The sequence below is a fragment of the Ylistrum balloti genome, unplaced genomic scaffold, assembly GCF_031769215.1.
Source record: "Ylistrum balloti isolate Yb309-2 unplaced genomic scaffold, AGI_CSIRO_Ybal_v1 Utg369578, whole genome shotgun sequence".
Lineage (NCBI taxonomy): Eukaryota > Metazoa > Mollusca > Bivalvia > Pectinida > Pectinidae > Ylistrum > Ylistrum balloti.
In genome coordinates this window covers 582,587-607,086 of record NW_026781870.1, presented here as the reverse complement: position 1 = coordinate 607,086, position 24,500 = coordinate 582,587, and the positions used below count along the sequence as shown (strand labels likewise).

Genomic DNA, 24,500 nt, shown 5'->3' with positions numbered 1-24,500 from the left:
TTCTCTCAGTCAGAAACTACCACTCGAGTATCATGATGGCTGCCAAAAGGTTAGCTTATACAAACGATACTTTCCCATCCGAAAAAGCCGTACGAATCCATAACATTTTCTGAACTCCCTGGACTCAAGTTATCTTCATTCCGGCCCCTTTCGACTTACACAAAGTTGTATGATTATTATCACAACACATACATCACCTATTAGGATAATATTGATTACAAGTACGATATCTTCAAGTTCACGTCCTTGATGAAAGGTCGTTATCTTTGACTTGTTATACTTGAACTTTATCAAGCGAACCAAGCATCGAACAGTTTGGTAGTGTAAAGATCATTTTCCAGAAATGACGTAGGGTCTCTCCCGATCAATAAACTATAATAATACCTTCTCACTGGGGAGGAGCATTTGACGGATAAGACAAGTGACCCTATTATCAGTCATTTAGCGCTCCCCCTGGTAGCCATCTTGGCATCTTACTATAGCACTTTGGCACGGCGAACTACGCCTTGTTAAGAACTTTGAAATGATTTTGTTTGGATCGGTCTCATTGGTTATTCCAGCATCACGTGATTAAACCTCGAGATATGATTAGATGACTTCACTGCACTGTTGCAGTATTTTGGTTGCTATTTGCCGCGAGAGTTTGAAAACGAATATTTTCCTACTAATTGTGTTATAAGAACCTCTACCGCTAAAGTTAAAAAACATCTTTCCTGTATATTTTTATATTTTTTTATTCAATTATCAACAATATCACACATACAATATACATAGCTTACGTATGGGATTGGAAAACATGAAAACATTGATATCGGTGAAATCAGAATTCCAACCGATAATAAACATGTTTAGAACATTGATATCGGCGTTATCAGAATTCCAACTGACAATAAACATGTTTAGAACATTGATATCGGTGTTATCAGAATTCCAACTGACAATAAACATGTTTAGAACATCGATATCGGTGAAATCAGAATTCCAACTGACAATAAACATGTTTAGAACATTGATATCGGCGTTATCAGAATTCCAACTGACAATAAACATGTTTAGAACATTGATATCGGTGTTATCAGAATTCCAACTGACAATAAACATGTTTAGAACATTGATATCGGTGTTATCAGAATTCCAACTGACAATAAACATGTTTAGAACATCGATATCGGTGAAATCAGAATTCCAACCGATAATAAACATGTTTAGAACATTGATATCGGCGTTATCAGAATTCCAACTGACAATAAACATGTTTAGAACATCGATATCGGTGTTATCAGAATTCCAACTGACAATAAACATGTTTAGAACATCGATATCGGTGAAATCAGAATTCCAACCGATAATAAACATGTTTAGAACATCGATATCGGTTTAGAACATCGATATCGGTGAAATCAGAATTCCAACCGATAATGATTTATCAATAAAATGTTTGATACGTGTCAAATTGCTTCCATCCTTTGGAATTTTGGAATAGAGATAAATGTGAAGAAGCAGTCAGAGGGGGCATACGTCCTTAAAATGGTACAATTTGTCCCCTAAAATTATGATGTATATTATTTTTGTATTTGTATGGTTTAGTTTTTTTTCTCTACGGAGAAGAAAGCCTGTGTTCCGGCGTGGCGAGAACCATAGTTGTCACACATGGTTATGTGATGGCTTACAAAATGTAAATTATTCCCGGATTCTGCGAGGAAGTGCTGCATTGTGATTCAATGGTATTAAAAAGTATATAGAATTCAAGAATGCAATTTTCATTTAAAATCGCGAAATTATCTTAATTCATTCCACCTCCCGACATATGATTTCAGCAAAACATTTTGTGAGATTGATTTCCACCACAGAAGTGCCTAGTATAAAACAGACGTGTGTAGCTAAACGTCAACCCGAATATATAAAAATAGAACCAACTACATCCGGAACCTAGAATTACTTTAAGAGAGATAGCTCACAGTAAAACTGCACTCGGTTGTTTGAAACATGGCGCGCTCAATGAGGGGAGTTTAAATTGATTTTCTTCCTCTTTATCACTAAACGTAAGGGATGAAAAAGGGTAGAAGATTGACTAGTCGAATCTGCAATTAGCAAGTTAAATGTTCTTTGCCATTAATCCCAGGAAATCAATTTAAATTTCGTGTAATTTTAGTCCCCTTTAACCCGACGTTATAACCCTTGGTCGTATTTTGGAACCCATTACAATGACTCTGATTGGAATTAATGTTTAATAGTCTGTAATAATGATTCATTTGATTCTAAATTATAAAAACTTCGACAGTCTATCGGAATTTAATCTCAAACATAGAAGTGCAAATGTACTGCAGTGTCAAATAGGATTAGATTCGTTTTTGATTAAGAAAACCGAAAGACCAGGTGATATGTTGACACAACATCAGTCAAAAATTCGTGTAATTATACCGTGCTATCACGAGGAAACTATGATACAAAAAATACATTATTTAATGATACTTCGCAATAATCAACTTGAAATGCAATCTATATTGGAAACTGTAATTAACTAAAACATATAAATGTATAAATGTGGAACATTTCAGACATGCAGAGTATTATTTTTTATGTTAGTGATGTCGAGCGTTCGAGAAAATATATAGATTGTATGTCGAATACGAATGTTGTATAGAAAATATATTTTTTATGTTCTACATGTACCAACTTTTAATAGCAGTGTAAAGATAAGTATTGCAAATGTAGAAGTTTTATAGTCATATGAACACAATCAATATATACAGTTCTTTCCAGGTTTTCGATACGTTCAAATTAGTCACATATTTAAAAGAAAAATAAACCACGTATACACAATATTTTGTCTTGCTTTTTAACCTAAAAATCCTAAATTGGCTTGACTTTACGTTAGGGAATGGAAATATGCTAAGAAAATTTATGAGAAAGGAAAATTTGAGGAAGATGAGGGACATTTGAATCAGAGAAGGGGAGTGGGTAGTGGATGGATAGTGTAGGGACTAGCGGGTCGCTATGGACTGGCATATAGGTAAACAGAATAATACATATGGAAGTGGGATGTGGATAGCTGGGGAAGAATGTTATCTCATTGTACTGGGGTATGTGAACGGTGGCTCGGATGTGAATGGCATGTTGTAGGAGTAAATACGAGAGGAATTCAGAACGAGTGAGAGAGGGTAGCATGACTAGGGTTGGAGAAGTAGAACGGATGAGATCATATGACATTTTAAGTTAAAATTAAAATTTTCTTTTGAAGTCACGTAAAATTATATATATAATTCATAACCCTATGAGAAGAAGAAATGAAAAGTAAGTGAACAATCTCTATTATTTTAAAATATTTCTTCAGTTAATAGAAATTTATCATTTAGTTGATATCATTACTGGCTTATAAATATCAACTTGGCTTGTCATATGAAACATGCCTGTTTGATGCAACGAAGGAGGGGCAAAAAGGTTAAAGGGGGAATAGTTAGGAAAATGACATAGACAACATGAATGTATTGAAGGAGGGAGTGGGGGGAAGAAAACGAGACGTACAGCATGGTGTGATAAAGGAAGGAGCGGAAGCGGAGGAGACGGAGGAAAGAAAACGAAATAGACAACAAGGATGTATGGAAGGAGGGAGTGGGGAAGTGAAAACGGAGGAGAAAGGGGAAAGAAAACGAAATAGACAACAAGGATGTATGGAAGGAGGGAGTGGGGAAGTGAAAACGGAGGAGAAAGGGGAAAGAAAACGAAATAGACAACAAGGACGTATTGAAGGAGGGAGTGGGGGAAGTGAAAACGGAGGAGAAAGGGGAAAGAAAACGAAATAGACAACAAGGATGTATGGAAGGAGGGAGTGGGGAAGTGAAAACGGAGGAGAAAGGGGAAAGAAAACGAAATAGACAACAAGGATGTATGGAAGGAGGGAGTGGGGAAGTGAAAACGGAGGAGAAAGGGGAAAGAAAACGAAATAGACAACAAGGACGTATTGAAGGAGGGAGTGGGGAAGTGAAAACGGAGGAGAAAGGGGAAAGAAAACGAAATAGACAACAAGGACGTATTGAAGGAGGGAATGGGGAAGTAAAAACGGAGGAGAAAGGGGAAAGAAAACGAGACAGACAACGGACAGAGGAGTGTGATGAAGGAAGGAGCGGGGAAGTGGAAGCAGAGGAGACGAAGTAGAGAAACGTATGTCGCTAAGAGTCGAGATATACCATGTGCGCACTAATTGGTAACTGTCTGGTGCGTAATGCACGTGTACAGCGCTCGTGCATCGATAGCGATCTGGTTGGCGGATCAGCAGGCACGAGAAGACAATCTGCGTGAAAATGGTTTTCATCAAGCAAGGTTACACACATTCCATTACACAATTACGTGTAATAACACAGTGCAACACCATTGTATATCTACGCTGTGGCCGATTGCGCTCGCCCATGTTTATATATCAAAGTTAAAACAAATATCAAGTTAGATTTTTTAAAGATTGAACTAAAGGTACGAAAAGTACGAATTTGGTTCGTTTTCAAAATCATTTTCCTTTTTCTGAACAACGAAACCAATACGGCCATCATAACGATACTACACAAATTTTGTACAGTTTATCAGTTTACGACAGATTTGTTTATTTTCAAATCACTATTTTGTTGACGTGTGTGGATAGAAATAATGAATAATTAAGAATCAAACAGACCTATTAAAACGACGAATAGGAAATCAACACGCAGATAAATCAGCTACAGATATTGACGTTTTATGATAAAATCCGAGGAGAATCGAACATTTAAGCCGACACCAGTTGCAAGCAAACTAAGCCATCATCGAGAGTCAGTCGATATGGCATTCCACAGTCTAGCGTTTAAGAATATAAAGAGGATTTGAGAGGGTTAAGTTGTTGAGCTGTTCACAATTCGATCTTTTCTGATTCTTTCTAAGTGTCTGTAATACCATTCTGTCAATTCATCACACAGACAGGATTGATAATTCACTTAAGGGTGTATGGTGCTTTGTGAGTTTGGCGTGTATCTACTTTAATAAATAACTTAATAGTTCTCTCTCTCTCTCAATAAAAAAAATGAATTCTATTTACAAAAATGCTTAATAATAAAACAGTATTACGTACTAAGAATCAATTTAATTTTCATGTAAGGGAAATAACTCGTGCAAATTTGATGAACAGTATACTGAAATACATGTATATATTTAACAATTATTATTATTACATTCTTAACGGCCCGTCACCACGTAAAAGGTAATTAGGGCATTAACCTATGAAAGACAGCGAACCAAAAGGAAATAACACCAAACGAACTAAAAGGTAAAAGACAACTGCTAAAAATTGTAAATGGTTATATTATCACAAAAGATAAAAATAGTAAGTCATATCCTTTAATATAAAATAACATCTTTCAAATAACATAGAATTTTTAAAATCATTACATCCTATGCACCGAGGATTATCTTCGCCTTTCAACATATATGGATGTGTAATGTAAGTATGGCCCATCGGAAGACGGGCAAGGACAACTTCGTCTCGTTGGTTGTCTCTATAGCATGGAGACCATTCATCGATGATAGATTTTACGGAATGCGATTTATTATTGGTATATTGATTATATTCCTCCTGCCACTGAGCTGTTAAAATTGTTTGATAAATGGTTTTAAATCATTACAATGAAGCTTGAAAAAGGTGGTAGCGATAAAGTAAGACTGACATCATTTGTTAAAGTTAATTACAAGATTATAATGTAATGTATCGAGGAGTATCGATAATGTTCTTATGATAGGACAACCACTTATTCAACCATAGGATGTTTTCGTAAAAATAGAAATAACCATTGTAGCATGGGTTTGCCTTTATTTTTTCAGTTTTTTTTATTATTAATTGTGTGTGAAATTCCTGAGCTCGATACGGTTTCCTTATCTGACCAGAGGAAAGTGATAATAACTTCATAAAAATTACACCCAATACATTTGCAAAATGTTTTCTGTACTAAAATCTTTAATTAGTACATATTAGTACTCTGTAAAGGGAAATAACTCGTGCTCAATCGATAACGTTATCGTCGATGATTGTAAATATATAATTACTGTCTCAAAGAAATCGTTTCGCGACCCTGTCGATTGTATTGGGAAGCGGGAACCTACACACAGAGATGGGCAATAGAAAAGTCGTTACTTGGGTCTCCACAGACGAACAACACGACAATAAAATGTACCTGTGACGGCCAGTTATGGTGCTATGGTCGTGCTTAAAGGCAGTCATCTTGTAAAAAGACATTGTGAAGTCATGGTAAACGCTGTTACAAAGGAGCATCAAGTCCTCATCAAGGGGTTGAGGGCCCCGCAGGAAGCCCAGATATCCTGGACTTTTCGTAAAAAACGATTTAAAACTGAAGTTAACCAGAACGGGAGTTGATACCTATGATATTTCTCTTAGGTAATTATTTCTTTAATAATCTTTTGATTTTCTATAAATGTATCTCTCTATCGTTAAGGGTATGAAGATCCTACCAACGTATCTCTATCGTTAAGGGTATGAAGATCCTACCAACGTATCTCTATCGTTAAGGGTATAAAGGATCCTACCAATGTATCTCTATCGTTAAGGGTATGAAGATCCTACCAACGTATCTCTCTATCGTTAAGGGTATGAAGATCCTACCAACGTATCTCTATCGTTAAGGGTATGAAGATCCTACCAACGTATCTCTATCGTTAAGGGTATGAAGATCCTACCAACGTATCTCTATCGTTAAGGGTATGAAGATCCTACCAATGTATCTCTATCGTTAAGGGTATAAAGGATCCTACCAATGTATCTCTATCGTTAAGGGTATGAAGATCCTACCAACGTATCTCTATCGTCAAGGGTTTGAAGGATCCTACCAATGTATCTCTATCGTCAAGGGTATGAAGGATCCTACCAATGTATCTCTATCGTCAAGGGGCGTGAAAGATCCTACCAATGTTTCTCTATCGTCAAGGGTTTGAAGGATCCTACCAATGTATCTCTATCGTTAAGGGTATGAAGATCCTACCAATGTATCTCTATCGTCAAGGGTGTGAAGGATCCTACCAATGTATCTCTATCGTCAAGGGTTTGAAGGATCCTACCAATGTATCTCTATCGTCATGGGGTGTGAAGGATCCTACCAATGTGTCTCTATCGTTTAGGGTTTGAAGGATCCTATCAATGTATCTCTACCGTCGAGGGTTTAAAGGATCCTACCAATGTATCTCTATCGTCAATGGTTTGAAGGATCCTATCAATGTATCTCTATCGTCGAGGGTTTAAAGATCCTACCAATGTATCTCTATCATCAAGGGTGTGAAGGTTCCTACCAATGTATCTCTATCGTCAAGGGTGTGAAGGATCCTACCAATGTATCTCTATCATCAAGGGTGTGAAGGTTCCTACCAAAGTATCTCTATAATCAAGGGTTTGAAGGATCCTACCAATGTTTCTCTATCGCCATGGGTTTGAAGGATCCTACCAATGTGTCTCTATCGTCAAGGGTTTTAAGGATTCCTACCAATGTATCTCTATCGTCAAGGGTTTGAAGGACATTACAAATATTTCTCCATCGCCGAGAGTTTGAAGGATCCAGTAACAGTACCATGGGGTGTTGTTCTGTCTTTGATTGTTGCTGTCTTTCACTCCCTGGCCATATTTATGAGTAGTAAGCGGTCGCAATTCATTTTCACGTGTGGGCTGAACATGATCTCCTTCGGTCCTGTCTCTTCTTCATGGAACCTATCAGATATGACGTCGTTGCTCCAAAAACAACACGTGCCTTCTCCTTTAAAACCATTGATACTACTAAATAACATACTTTGCATGACCTATTTTCTAATAACAAAACTGTTTACCTTTAAATATGATTGATAAATACAGAATATCAAACAAAAATACGTATGACAGGTCGTTAGTCAACGTAAAGGCAAACATTTATATCTCTGCGGAGAGAAACTTTCAACATAACATCAAAAACTATATTAGTCTTAATATGAACCTTATATAAACCTCTGTCGTCCTCAGGGGACCCCTTATGGTCTGGTATAGCAACGCGCGTGAAACCACGCGCGGCTATGTCAGGAATCTGTCTTCCCCCTTCCCACGTGCTGATGAGAGTGTAAATACTGCGTTACAGACCTAATTACCCGACCGATTGATGGACACGGGGGCCAGAGTCCATCGTCTCCCCATCAATCCGTCTAAAGACCTCTCTCACACCTCAAAACCGATATTGGCCGTTAATCGCATCTCGTCTCTTACTGGGTACATATACAAAATGTATGCCAAGTTTTTTATTGTCAGGTGACGGTCCTGGGCGACTTCAGTTGTGGTTCGTATCGAATCGGCCGTGTACAAGCAGACAGTACCAACACTTGGTTACTTTTTATGTAAAAATGAAAAAAGGAATAAGGATTCCGATGGCATAAGTTAACTAATTCAGTGACAATCAATACCAAAACATCATCTGTAAAACTCATTCACATCACAATACGTTTTATTTCTCTGATATAACCATGATGTTCTGTTTCAATAAACATTGTCTATAAACATTTCACTTGTTATAAATTTTGAAATAGACAGCCCAAACTCTATATCGAGGTATGTATTACAGGGACAGCGTACAGAAAGCATTCTTACTTTAGACTTTTCCTTATCAATACGCAAAATATAGAAAGGTGAGGAAACTACGGTCAGTTACGAAACTGCGGCGAGATTTGCAACAGTTATAAAATCCACGTTGCACCTTTTTTCCTCGCAAAGTGACCAATGCTTTACCCTTTAGATAATGTACAAGAGCTCAGGTGATCATCTAATAATGATTACCCTCTTGTCTACACCTGCGTCAGTAATTTAACATGGCGTCGTCGGTTCACATCATCATTTCGTACCCATCAGTAATCCATTCGAAGTCTGTTAATACAGACTTCTCAGTCCACGGTTTTTTTCTATCAATTATGAATGAAATACTATAATGATATATATATGTCTAATTTATTTATGGAGAACTTCCTGATACTGTGTTTCTGACACGTCACATACATTATCTGTATGACGCCTCATCCAGAACCATTTCGCATCTCTTCTGTAATCGGGAAAGATCGGCAGTTTCCGTTAACGCGTTATGGAATTCACCGATGGTCTCGGAAAAGACTTGATCCACAAAACAACGACTTCTGATTTTAAATACGTCAAGTTTAAGAAACAAGATATCATGTTTGCATTTTAATTATTCGGTGTTAAACTTCAGAGCTCTTCGGGGCGAGTATGATAAATATCTTGTGTTGCTCTATCGTTTGGAGCGTCCGATTACCTCAACTCATGTGAATATCCCAGGTGCGCGGTTCGACCTACAGGGTCTGGGTTTCTCAGAAAGCTGAAAAACGGACCGGTCTGTGCTGTCGTGACAATACATCCCGCTTCAAATGATACTTGCTGTTTACGGGACAATAAATTGAATATCTGTTTCCCGATTGGAAAGTACATCATTCTGTTATACTTGGTGACTTAGTCACACAGTTGACGAAGCGTGCTGATAATCACACCAGAAATTCGAATTCAGATCTTTTCAATGCGCTCAATAAAATTGTGATTTTCCATGTTCTTACACAAATTAATAGGACGATCGTATAACAAAGTGCGAAGAACACAATCAACCTACTTGTCCCGTATTTACATTTCAAAATAAGTATAAAACCGTTCTATGGTAACAAAGTATGTAATTGTAAATATGATCATCATCATACCACGGTAATTAGTCCTTCAATTCACGGCATTCGAATATATGTCATAGTTAAAGCAGAATGGTTATTCTTAAAACCTATGTTTTTGTAGGAAAATGTCTTTTCTGTCTTTCTTTCTTTGTGTTACATCGGACAGGTAGACTGGTATGGCTGTAAGCTCCAATATTATGTTTATCCAGTTTGAGAGTCTCTGACAGAATATATCCCTTTGAACACACATTGAAGATATTCTTGCTATTTCAGGACTTATAATCATATATATCTACCCTTAACACAACCTTCAGCTTTCCCCAGACTTGATTTTAAATGTATTTTACGGTCCTTTGTTTTTCAAGTTTTACATATATAAAACGTAAAGTAATTAAGGTGTTTTTCCGTGGAATGTTTAGGTTTGAAACCTTGGCAACAGATTTCCAGGAGGATTTCGGTAAGTATTTAGCTTTAAAACAGCGCTTTCATTAAACAAGTGGTATACTGTACCGAATCATTTTTATGTGAAACGTAAACTTTTGATCTGAAAGTTACACCGCAGAAACCAATTTCTTCTTACGAGCCAATTGCCTTCAATACACACAGTTGAATGGCATATACTTAATTCCTTTGTCTGTAACTTCGTGTTGAACGATGATTTACTAACAGACCCTCTTATAAAAAAACAACTTGCTGCGCGCAGGCTAAGATATCGTTTTTTTTGTTGGCGATGTTCACAATAGATTTCTATATATGTGTTTTGAGAATTCGCACATGTGTATCTTTGTATAGACAATGCCTGTTCAATACTTTGAGGATCCTTTCACAATCTCTAGTCCGCGCGTGTTATAAAAACATATATAGATAAACTCGCACGTGCATTTCGTTACTCAGATAAAGTGACGAGAATCAGATTTATTATTATTCATTCTAGCACGCGCTGTATAGACTTACAGGTGCGTGAGAGCCTATATACCTTTCCCTGACCTTTAACCCTACTCCTATTATAGCCATGGACCCCTTGGGATTTACAGATGTCTGTGGTACGCTCGCCTGTAGATATTGAGCGCGGGCAGCCTCAGCAGCCGCCGCGTGTGCTTTTAATATGCACAATAGTTATTGATGCATGTTAAATGATTGTCTCATTTGTCAGAGACGTGCAGGTATACCGTAACGGCAAGTCTGTACGGGTCACCGTTACAATAAATTACAATCCTAGTGTACTACTACTGCTAATTCCATCGGATGAGGTTTGTGCGGACGGCTTAGTCTATCGGACTCTCACTCTTAAACAACTCGCTATATCACGTGGAGTACTGATCCACAGAAAACGGTAAACACGATTATATGTAAAGTTAATTGATTTCCAGATGCATTTATATCTTTGTCACGAGAGAGTGACGATGTGATTTGGAGTTGTGTCCCTTGATAAACAAAGGTAGATTGTGTATGTACGTATATATATATGTATACATGTATATATATGTTATACCTTACAACTGGTAAGGCATTGACTACAATACAATACGTGGTTACTACTGTGAGTGCACACGAATATTTTCCATAGAAAACTAGCCACGCGAGTCTTAACTACACGTGTGTCAATTATGTGGACATATGTGCTTAGTGTTCTGTGAGAGATTTTTAGGATATATATTGTCTTTGGATCCCAATTAATATCTGGGTGCCTCTCTTTGGATATGTATAAAAATGGCTTCTACTTAACGTGCATTGCAGTGAATGATTCGTCTGTTCTAAATACTTCACTATTATAACAGCTTTAATTAAATACTAGGTCGGTTAAATATCGACGAGTTTCTCAGGTGTACGAGACGTAACCTATAATCGGACCTCTTACCCGTTCACAGGTACCTGTGGCCTGACAAGGACGGGCAACGCCAAATATGGATTAAAATTGTGTGATTTGCAGTGTTTTTTTTCAAATGTGTTTTTATTCGTAGTTTGGATTATGTTGTGATACGTTATGGGGGCTAAAGAGAATACACCCGATGGATTTGAGGAGGAAATTCAACCCACAGAGATGGAAACACAGGTAAGCTTACATGTACTTTATCTATATATATTTCTTTTTCGCTTGGCAGATTTTTTTATGGTTGACCCCTCGACCCTACTACTTGACACAGAAATGTGATACAATAAAATACTCCTCTTAGACGTTTTACTACCATTTTTATTACTTACATTTATGCTTATGTCTTAGAATTGGGCAGTTCTTTATACACACGTCGTTGTTGTATTGCTGATGTTGTTGTTGTTGTTGTTGTCATCGTACGTGTTTATGTGTCCGTGTATGCTTGAAAGTCTACGTATGTATGAATGTCGTTTGTATATTTTGCATGATGGCTACAAGCAGCTTTATTCTGGATTCTTTTCAGTTTTGTAAAGATTTATTACATAAAAAACTGGCAACTGGAAATCTCTTAATATACTTACTCAGAGAATGATATATCTATATATCAGAAACAAAAAGGAGATAAAAATCTCACACGTATGCCAGCAACGTACAGAAATGATGAGTTGGTCTATAACTACGGTACACGATTCCTCGTGTGTAATAACCTAGAATTATATGATTGTGTTTTACATTAGAAGCAATACCGTCTAGTCAGGATAATGTTTACTCATTCTATCAACTTCAGTATCTCATTTATCCAGTTCCCGATATCAAGTGCACACGACATGAGAAAAGAGAAACATGAAAGTGTTACACATTTAGCTGGAGATTTAGTAATCAAAAGTAAACGGGGATGAAGCCTGTCATATATATGTAAGAACATGAAAACATTATTTGGCTGAGCGGATATAGTTGCAAGTCTGAAACTTTGAGCTGTACAATGTATATGATGTATATACGATATATCAATACATCCTTCGTTGACAGATCGAGTCTCACTTAGTCACGATTTTGTTGTCAACTTCACTTCCTCTGCGGGTTCACACATACACCTGTGTTTACCTGCCCTAATAAACATGTGATTTGTATCAGGTACCGAGATCAGTACCTGTTCTTACTATCTCTGTATTCATTGATTCATTTTTTATGATAAATTTTGAACAGGTCTCTGATAGCAATGTTACACTGACTGGTGTTATAACGTTCACTCTGTGTAGGGCAGGTTTAGTTCTCAATTGATTAGTTAGATATCTAGGCTGCATGACTTGATGCAATCAATGATGGCTTTGAAAATCATAAACGAGCATAAAGCAGCCAGCCGCGTGTGTTTGGTACCACGTGTGCAGATTATATATATGTGTGAACAGCTTATAAATACATATTTGGTGAGTGATATGCAAATCTGGTTTGTGATATACATATCTGGTGTGTGATATACATATCTGGTGTGCGATGTTCATATCTTGTGTGTGATGTACACATCTGGTGTGAGATATACACATCTGGTGTGTGATATAGTATCTGGTATGTGATATACATATCTGGTGTGTGATGTACATATCTGGGGTGTGATGTACATATCTGGTGTGTGATATATATATATCTGGTGTGTGAAATACATATCTAGTGTGTGAGATATACATATCTGGTGTGTGGTATTCATATCTGGTATGTGATAATCATATCTGGTATGTGATATACATATCTGGTGTGTGAAATACAGATCTAGTGTGTGATAATCATATCTGGTGTGTGATATACATATCTAGTATGTGAGATATACATATCTGGTGTTTGATATACATATCTGGGGTGTGATGTACATATCTGGTGTGTGATATACATATCTGGGGTGTGATGTACATATCTGGTGTGTGATATACATATCTGGTGTGTGAAATACATATCTAGTGTGTGAGATATACATATCTGGTGTGTGATGTTCATATCTTGTGTGTGATATACATATCTGGTGTGTGATATAGTATCTGGTATGTGATATACATATCTGGTCTGTGAAATACATATCTATTGTGTGAGATATACATATCTGGTGTGTGATATACATATCTGGGGTGTGATGTACATATCTGGTGTGTGATATACATATCTGGTGTGTAAAATACATATCTAGTGTGTGAAATATACATATCTGGTGTGTGGTATTCATATCTGGTATGTGATAATCATATCTGGTGTGTGATATACATATCTAGTGTGTGAGATATACATATCTGGTGTGTGATGTTCATATCTTGTGTGTGATATACATATCTGGTGTGTGATATAGTATCTGGTATGTGATATACATATCTGGTATGTGATATACATATCTTGTATGAGATATACATATCTGGTGTGTGATATAGTATCTGGTATGTGATATACATATCTGGTCTGTGAAATACATATCTATTGTGTGAGATATACATATCTGGTGTGTGATATACATATCTGGGGTGTGATGTACATATCTGGTGTGTGATATACATATCTGGTGTGTAAAATACATATCTAGTGTGTGAAATATACATATCTGGTGTGTGGTATTCATATCTGGTATGTGATAATCATATCTGGTGTGTGATATACATATCTAGTGTGTGAGATATACATATCTGGTGTGTGATATACATATCTGGGGTGTGATGTACATATCTGGTGTGTGATATACATATCTGGGGTGTGATGTACATATCTGGTGTGTGATATACATATCTTGTGTGTGATATACATATCTGGTGTGTGATATACATATCTGGGGTGTGTTGTACATATCTGATGTGTGATATACATATCTGGTGTGTGAAATACATATCTAGTATGTGAGATATACATATCTGGTGTGTGGTATTCATATCTGGTATGTGATAATCATATCTGGTGTGTGATATACATATCTGGGGTGTGATATACATATCTGGTGTGTGATGTTAGTATCATGTGTTGGAGTGACATATCGAGTATATGATATATATTTTGATCGAGGTATTATACATATCTGGTGATATATAAGACACTTCTTCATTTTACCAATATTACTATCAATGGGAGGTTCACCCCACATTTGGGTATCGATAATTAGTACCATTGGGTGGTAGCGGTACCACGCCGTTTGTTGGTCTCTCTTAGGAAAGGTTTCACTTCGATCAATTCTTGATTTCAAAAGTTTGATGTCATAAAAATGTAGTTACATCGACTGTAAAGTTGCTTCATCAGCTGTAAAATTACATCATTTTTTAACAATACAGGATGGTTTCAGAATCCCACATTGATGCAGTTTTTGAATGTGAAATTGCTTCCTCAATAGATTGACCTGAGTCTCCTATGCGATGTATGTGTCCTACTTATTTAAGTCCACGAGTCCCTGACAGATGTCCTCGGCTTCTTTGTGTTACATATACATATGTAGATCTATAACTCTGGAGAAGCAGTGTAATTTATACTTGTACCTTTATAAGCTCCTTACAGCAAGATGGCATATGTTAAAAATAAGTCCCACGGTGTTATTAGGTCCGTTAGCGTGTTGACGGTACATTAATTAAATATGACGAGAAATATCTAGCATTAATGATGCTTTCATAAATAAATACCTGTATATACATATGTGTATATCAAGGTAAGCAATACACAGGTATATAGGTACGTTATAATGAAATCCGAGATAAATTCAATTTAATGCAATGTCAGATATACGAAGCGATTTTATCTGCAATCGATTATATGCTGCGAACAAAGGTTCGAAAAATACACGATTTCATCCGTGTCTATCGTGTTTATAAAATATCCGAATGTGTTTGTAAATGACTTATTTCATTTTGAAAGCAAATATGAAAAAGATCATGAATATTTCTATTTTACGTTTTTGGTTCCGTTTCGTTGTTTCGTATCTATTATATCACCAATAGGTTACCATCTTAATTAAACAGCAGTGTAAAATACTATAGAATTAAACAGCAGTGTAAAATACTATAGAATTAAACAGCAGTGTAAAATACTATAGAATTAAACAGCAGTGTAAAATACTATAGAATTAAACAGCAGTGTGAAATACTATAGAATTAAACAGCAGTGTAAAATACTATAGAATTAAACAGCAGTGTAAAATACTATAGAATTAAACAGCAGTGTAAAATACTATAGAATTAAACAGCAGTGTAAAATACTATAGAATTAAACAGCAGTGTAAAATACTATAGAATTAAACAGCAGTGTAAAATACTATAGAAACTATAGAATTAAACAGCAGTGTAAAATACTATAAAATTAAACAGCAGTTTAAAACACTATGAGATTAAACAACAAATACTATAAAGGATATCAACATTGGCCATCTATATTTATGATTAATGAAACGAGTTTTCGAATTTCAGAAGCTGGGTAAAATGAAAACATCGTCTCGAGTTTCATAAAAAAATCTCATATGAAACAGAGTATAAATTTACCGCATATCAAGGATACTTTTTCAATTATTTGTGAAAAGAGGAATCTACAATGTGGGACACTAATACAGATTTCTGAATAGATATACACATCCAGACTTTGGGGGGATATTGGATATTTAAGCAAATTTTAATCAAATACTATTTGCCTTTAGAATATATACTACACAGAAGAATGGTGTGTAATGTTGAAAAAATCTGAGAGACAATAATGGCATCCCTTTATAATTTTAAGTAAAAAATGTTGGGAATAAAAGACTTCTTTTAAAAGGAAATCACGTAAAGCCGCAGGGTCGGTAAAATTGCACGCGATTTACTCGACCCATTAATGTGTTAGATTTTAATTGCTTGTGTCTCTCGAGAGAAGATTGCGCCAGGACTGCGCGTGATGATATTCGGCACGTGATATCTTTTGCTTGAGAAATTAAATCGAATCTAGGAGGAAATGTACACATGCATGTAGAGTGCATCATTTTCTTTCACAATAGTTATGTCCATTTTCTGAAAGACGAGCAATGTTGATTTTAAATTCAAAACCATGAATTACTTAAGTTATCAACCTTTTGTTAGGAAAATTTCACAGTGACTGTGTAAAATTTAAAAAAAAATAACATTAAAAATATTCATAGATATATATAAGTTTCTTTATGTAGAAGATGATTAATTTTGTAATATCCTCTGGTTTACATGGAAATTTTGCAAATCAGAATGTGTAAGGTTAAACGTTTTAATGACGTCAGACAGAAGGATACCCGATATTGAAAATGCCAGATATACAAAATATTTTATCTGTAAGGGTTGAGCTCAACAGAACAATGGGTAGATGGTAATGATCGTACAGGTAACCGGATAGTTTATCCGGATAGATATAGAAACATAATGTCCACATGTCACGCAAGAATGTCTAATTCTGGGTACCAAGTATCATGTATCTCCCTGTATGTATGCGTGCTTTTTTAATCTTTCCTATAAGTTTTCACGTATGACACAGGAACAAATGGTTCAGTAAATCTTACTTGAGTTTATGATAAATAACCACCGTGTACTGCTTGCACATCCAAGTGTTTGTATTTTGTCAACAAAAATAAGCATATGATATCTCAATATGAAGCCTACGTATAAAACACGTCTTTTTGTGGGTGAATGTTTCACTCCAGACAAACTGAAAACTAGTGTTGGACGGTTTAGGTGGCGTGATGCAATAAAGAATCTGCAACTAAGAATCAACGTTTGCTCTTGGAAGGACGCCAGTCTTTCTCATGTTCACTACTAGATATGTTGGTACCCATTAGTACATATGGATAGACTTGACCAATCAGTGAAAGGCGACCTATTCTAGGGCATCCCCGTGTATTTTTATCGTGTCGTTTGGTAGATCGAACCCGAGATTTTTGGTAAATCTGCTAAAGCGCTGCAAGAAATGTGTACGAATTTGTGTACTCCCCCCCCCAATTATCCCTTACCACAATATAATATAAATTAGTTCCAATGGGAATGTTTCTCACCGTCTGATCAAGTACAAATCGCAATTATAATGCCAAAAAACAGCTGATAACGGGACACCAAAGACATTGCTAACTCTCCCGATCTTCCGATCATTACAGGACAAAAACTGATCTTATAAATTTGAACCTATTCCTTCTTTCTCTGATACTTCAAGTATTTGGCCTGATAATACGTTTTGACAGATGCATTACTTACCTGTACATATACGTACATGTATATAATAATGTGTCATCTAATTTCAGGTTGGACACCTATATATGCAGATAAAATAACGTGATCAATCATTCCTGAAAATACATCATAATGCATGACGTAACTGACTGCGATTACACGACATATGACCTGAATTGTCTAGCCCGCGATAATTAGGACACTTACAAGGCGTACATGTAACGCACTCTTAAGAGGACTTGAGTGCAGGAAGGGGGTAGGGGGAGTGTTTGCGGGCGGAGGAGGAGGAGGCGGATGAAAGAGGGGGGGGGGGAAGGAGGGAGGGGTAGAGGAACGTAGAGAAGGGGCAGGTAAAAAGGAGAAGGACATGTTCGCTTCTCACTCAGGTTCATGCCGCGAAGAAGAGGAAAGTAAGCGATGGAGGGATGGGGTGGGATTGATTCGAAATGGCGACCATGGCAGTATTTAGCACCTCAGAGCGATATAAATGACTGATAGTAAGTTACAATATACCACTATTTCAGTGTAGTGGCTGACTACAAAGTAGATTACTAAAGAGGAAATACCAGACAGGTTGTATGTGGCAGTTATTGTATTACATTAAGGGCGATGATCACAGTCGGTTGTCAGGTTGGAACGGGTATGAGCACATCACTGACATTCGCGTCGCCATTCTGGTCAATACTTTAATCGATCACGCTCCCCAGACAGCCTCGTCCTAACATAGCTGGTACCCGTATTTACCTCCCTCCCACCGATATCAATCGATAAGTTCCTCCGCCATATTGACCCAAGCGTGGATAATGTGTACATTCGGTTGTCCTCTTGTCATTTCATCCGATCGATGGCTTTAATAATCAAGTAAGACTACGTCTTCATCAATCCCACGCTTGATATTGTGTTGATATAATTTCATAAACATGCTCAATACCGGTCGGACATCTGACTGTGGCGCCATCTGTTCCCTTTATCAGCGAATGGGACCCGCGACATCTGGACATCCTGACCATCGTAAAAATGTCACACGTGTTTTTTATTGGTTATCAAAGATCGAATAAGTATTAAATTGCCTACAATTGTTTACGTAACTGATAGTAGACAGCCCTGCACTATAAATTGTTTCTTGTACTTATGACACAGAGTCAGCTAAACGTTTTCTCCATACGACAGTTTCACTTTAAAAGAGACCGAATACGAGCGTATGCAAGACGATGATCAAATAATTGTAAAGTATACAATATATAGTAGTGTTAATGTCATATTTAGTAACAAAAACGTGAATATACCATATATCACATAGTAAATATTTTATGTAGAACACACCACCACTGATAATAGAACGGACATGTGATAAGCGATATATATTGACATGTATATAAGTTTATATTGATAGACAAGGAAGAGTGAGTGTAGAATATTACTTATTTACAACAGTTAATTGATTCTAATAGTGTGCTCGTGGGAATAGAGTGCTTGCTGGAACACGTTTGTCACGTGGGCTTGTCAACAGGATCCAGAATATACACACCCTAGCTGTGTCGTTTTTAAAAATCAATTACATTATTCAACTAAAAAAATATCTATCTACTTGTATTTCTCGCAACATTTGTGTCTACGACTCTAAACAAGAGGTTTACAAATTCTATATCAAACACAGATAATAGAAGTAAGGACCGCCAGCTCAATCAATAATATTACTGTAACACATATAGCGTTTCCCGATTTTTCAGTACACTTCACTTTACAACTTGTACTTAAGGCTATATCATACCTTATATGAAACACTTTCAGGTTTTCATTAGCTTTATTTCCCTTGGAAAGGTATAAAATTTTATAGCATTTTTATGAATTTTTGAAAAATGACAAGAAAAGGACAATATGTTAGAGCTAGAGAACGTGGGCTCAATACTAGGAATGGAGAATATATCTGTAAAAAGTCCAATGTATGTGATAAACGAACCCATGTGAAACTCATTCAATTATCTGTGTGTAACATATAATGTGTACATGTGTGTATATGTGTGTACACATATGGAAAATAGGGGTAAAATCTGCCTTTTTATAAACTTGTTAAAGGAAAACGCCCAACATACATAAAGATAAGATCTTCCTTCATCTAAGTTCAAACTATAACCTACACACAATATAATAATACCTCCTTAATAAGTAACGGTGTATTTGGGTAACCTTGGACGGCTTGAACTGTTTAACGAGTAATTGTGAAACTAGAAAATTGGTCACGTTTGACGAGGATCTTCACTAGTATTAAATGAGGTACAGGTGAATCTTACACCTGTTCTGACAGGTATAATTCTAATGCTTGTATTTATTGCCTTACTTGGGATCCAAAACCCTTTGCGGGTATATTTATTTCTGAACGCGAGATAATGAATTACTTCTTCAAGGCTTTGGTAAATGGCAAGTTGGAGACTTATTGGGGCTGAATGTTTACTGGTGTTCCGAAGAGTACGTATATCACGTGGTATGCAAAAAATATTTACTCATATTTAATGTAATATAAATTTTATTTCATACTTAATTTTACATTAGATATACAATACACAGTAGTGCAAACATCTGAATCTAAAACAATTTTATATTAATTATCTCCCTTGGAATTTGTGACTCATTCTCAGGTTGAAGATATTTTGGAAGTCAAGACGTGTCACATCAATGGAGTAATGTATACTATAAAAAGTAACGAAGTTTGTAATTACAATAAGAACACTTCATGAACGTTGTCTTACAAGGAAATTAAAACATTACCAGAGTTTCCCCACATTCCATGTAGTCGCCATAGTCGATCACGAGGGACGTTGGAATTATTTCCATATTATTAATACGTCACCGAGCCTTCAGCATTTACAATAATGAAGTTGGTTGAATACAATCATTTCGTTTAGATTAAAGTCAGAAGTAGATGTTTTGTCTTTTTTTCTTTAAAATTGTTTTTCCCTTTGTTTTCTTTTTGTTGAAGTCGACAATTTCACAAAGCTAAAACGTTCAATAATGATAAGGTGTTACATGATTTTCTAATTATTGGTTAAAAAGTTGTTGACATCGAATGGTGGTGTCACGTGGATGAACAGTTATGACGCTAACTCGCGTGTTTGTGTCAGATAATTTCTTGTTGACAACTTTCAATTTAAGCTCGAAGGTTTCGCATCGGATGGAGCTCTCGGGTAATTATATTAAAGATTACAAACTGCAGAATTTCCCGTAACCGCCCGGTGAAAATTTAATTTTCAAAAAGAGCTAATTGAGAAAAAAAAGTATTTGGTATGAGCTAAGTATCTATATCTAATTAAATACTTACACTTTGGAATTGATACCCAGGCATGGTCTCATTGTTGTCTCTCTGTGTTATTACATAAGCACCAATTAAGGCTATTATTTTAAAGTTTCTTAGTATGAGCCAAGGTCTAACTGTAATAGCTTAATATCAAATCTCTAACGATTTATTTCAGTAAACTCTATGTGAATTGAGGGTCGGATGTCGCACGCTTGGTGCACTCCAGATTCCTCCCACAATAAAACCTGTAATAATCGTGATGATCGCTTTTATCAATTATAGGATGAATAAATTATTTGAAGATAAAAGTTAAGCAACTTTTCGTGCCTTTCCACATTTAATATTGTCACATTCTGATCTCAGAAACATCCCTCTCTCTCTCCCTCTCTTCCTACACCCCCCCTCTCTCTCTTAAATATTGTTTGTTCTTTTAATATGAAATATTTCAGATTGTACAGACTCAGAAATGCTTTCAATGTAACTTAATTGTTTCATGCCGGATCAATTATTTGTAATATTTTCACAGTTTTCAAGAATTTCTTCAAATATTGTGATAAGTAATCACTTTTTAAAACGTTTGTGGTTTCCATTATTCTAGTAAAAAGTTAATCTCTCACTGCTATCGAGCTACATTTCTATTCCATTTTTAATTGCCATTGCTATAGACTAGGGGTTTCGTCATATAATCTACCCTCGTAATTCACCTGGCCCCCATAAATTTGTGTTTATAGAGTGGCGACGACACTGGACCTACAACACACGTGATACCCCTATATATGTCTGATGTGGACTCCAGGGTTATACACGAAGAGTGAAAACCCCCATCTTCACCTATAATTTTCCCTGACATATCTAACTCGTCTTTTCCATTACACGGCCGTCGTGGGATACAGCACCATGGTTAGATCAAGCGGTCATTTCTATAGATATTGTTATGTGAAGTTGTGTCAAAGTTTTATAAAAAAAAACTCAAGATAAAGAAGAAAAATGAGAGTCTGCGACTGATCAAAGTTCGTCAAGTCCATGTAGTAGAAAAAATAGCATTACAGAAAGTAAAGAACGAGATGTACGGTACAGTAGAATATCGTAATCCCTGCATTACCTTTCTGCTAATTAAGGGGATTTGGCAACTTATCAAGGAAACATTTTATTTAACGACTGAAAAAAGGGATTTGAATATTAAATTATTTTTGGCTTTAAATGAAGTAGCATATCATTAAAGTGGGTTGATATCGCGGTTTCCTGGTATCCGTCATTTTAGCGATAAACTATGAAACTGGTGCTTTAGCGATGTCGATATTGAAATTAAAACAAGATTATCATGACCTGATCACCGAGTGTGCATACTCAGGTAGCATACTAAAAATAATATAAATAAAAACCTGTCTTTTTTAAACCATGGGAACATCTCGAAACCTACAGATTTACTTCACAAAATCTCCTGATCGATTTTCACAACCAAAACAACTGTTTAGTCTTGTAGACACATGTTCTGTCTTCCAAAAACACCATGGCATGTATGCAGTTTGTTTGATAGAGAGAATGAAGCAATATTTTCAACATGAAGCCAAAGAATAAAAAGAAGTTTATCATTGTACGGAGCGACCGGAAACCACACACCGGAACCCACTCACCGCAACACACACATCGCAACACACACAACCAAATTTATTTTTTATGGATCATTATACAATCTTTTAGTGCATCTGCAACCGAATGACTACATAATCTTTCCTCTGCTCGAGTGTGCCAATTAGGGTTTCTCTGAAAGCCAACCTACAGGACTCAGGAAGGTTAGTCAAAATCAGCATACCAACTTATTGGTGGAATGCTTATACGTCCATGGACTAAATTGCCCTTTAAATGTGTGCTTTGTATATCTCTAATAAAAAAAGAAACAATGGGGTGGCTATCGGTTTACATTATTGAATTAAATGCTTGTAAAGATAGGAATTCTTCTAGCTGTTACACGCTATTTAAAACCGATGTAAAAAATCAAACACGCAGATCGTATGGTCTACAGGGAATGGGTCAGTACCGATTTCCACATTCACGATCGAACCAAGTCGCGGGTCTGAAGAGCTGTGAATTGTAATACAAATATGTATAAGGTTAAGTTGCTAATGATATAAATCAGAGAAGTGTTTACAAATCCTAGTCGAATCCATATTTACCAATGACAGACAAGAAAGAACCAGACACACAAAGAGAACAAACTCGCCATTGTAGAAATCCTGCCATAAACCTGAATGGTACAATAAAACAGAGATATTCTCACCGCTAACAATAATAGTAGCGTATTTAAATACCGAACGTGGATTTTAAAAATAAATCCTTCGAAAATATTTGGACAACTTTTCAATACACACTGGTCGAAATCGTATCAGCTCATATTTGATCATAATACACACTGGTGGAAATCGTATCAGCTCATGTTTGATCATAGCCCTGTAAAGTTAACCTCTAGTATCAAGTGTATATAGACGTCGACCATATAGTGTGTGACATCAGTATCTAGTCAGCCATGTATGTGTGACATCAGTATCTAGTCAGCCATGTATGTGTGTGACATCAGTATCTAGTCAGTCATGTATGTGTGTGACATCAGTATCTAGTCAGCCATGTATGTGTGTGACATCAGTATCTAGTCAGCCATGTATGTGTGTGACATCAGTATCTAGTCAGCCATGTATGTGTGTGACATCAGTATCTAGTCAGTCATGTATGTGTGTGACATCAGTATCTAGTCAGCCATGTATGTGTATGACATCACTATCTAGTCAGTCATGTATGTGTGTGACATCAGTATCTAGTCAGCAATGTATGTGTGTGTCATCAGTATCTAGTCAGCCATGTATGTGTGTGACATCAGTATCTAGTCAGCCATGTATGTGTGACATCAGTATCTAGTCAGTCATGTATGTGTGTGACATCAGTATCTAGTCAGTCATGTATGTGTGTGACATCAGTATCTAGTCAGCCATGTATGTGTGTGACATCAGTATCTAGTCAGTCATGTATGTGTGTGACATCAGTATCTAGTCAGCAATGTATGTGTGTGTCATCAGTATCTAGTCAGCCATGTATGTGTGTGACATCAGTATCTAGTCAGTCATGTATGTGTGTGACATCAGTATCTAATTAGCCATGTGTGTGTGTGACATCACTATCTATTCAGCCAGGCTCGTGTATGACATGACTTTCTAATTGGTCATGTTTGTGTAACAACAGTATCTTGTCGGTCGTGTATGTGTGACATCAGTATCTAGTCAGCCATGTATGTGTGTGACATCAGTATCTAGTCAGTCATGTATGTGTGTGACATCAGTATCTAGTCAGCCATGTATCTAGTGTGTATGACATCAGTATCTAGTCAGTCATGTATGTGTGTGACATCAGTATCTAGTCAGCAATGTATGTGTGTGTCATCAGTATCTAGTCAGACATGTATGTGTGTGACATCAGTATCTAGTCA

General features: G+C 36.4%; 1 protein-coding gene across 1 annotated transcript in view; it reads left to right on the top strand.

The window, feature by feature from the left end:
• Window positions 1-11,333: 11,333 nt before the first annotated feature.
• Window positions 11,334-24,500, top strand: part of LOC132543195 (tetraspanin-18-like) — a 95,443-nt gene continuing 82,276 nt past the window's right edge. The window contains exon 1 of the mRNA XM_060206673.1: window positions 11,334-11,752. Within this exon, the coding sequence (XP_060062656.1) occupies window positions 11,684-11,752 (69 nt within the window). The 5' untranslated portion in view covers window positions 11,334-11,683. The remainder of the gene's footprint in view (window positions 11,753-24,500) is intronic.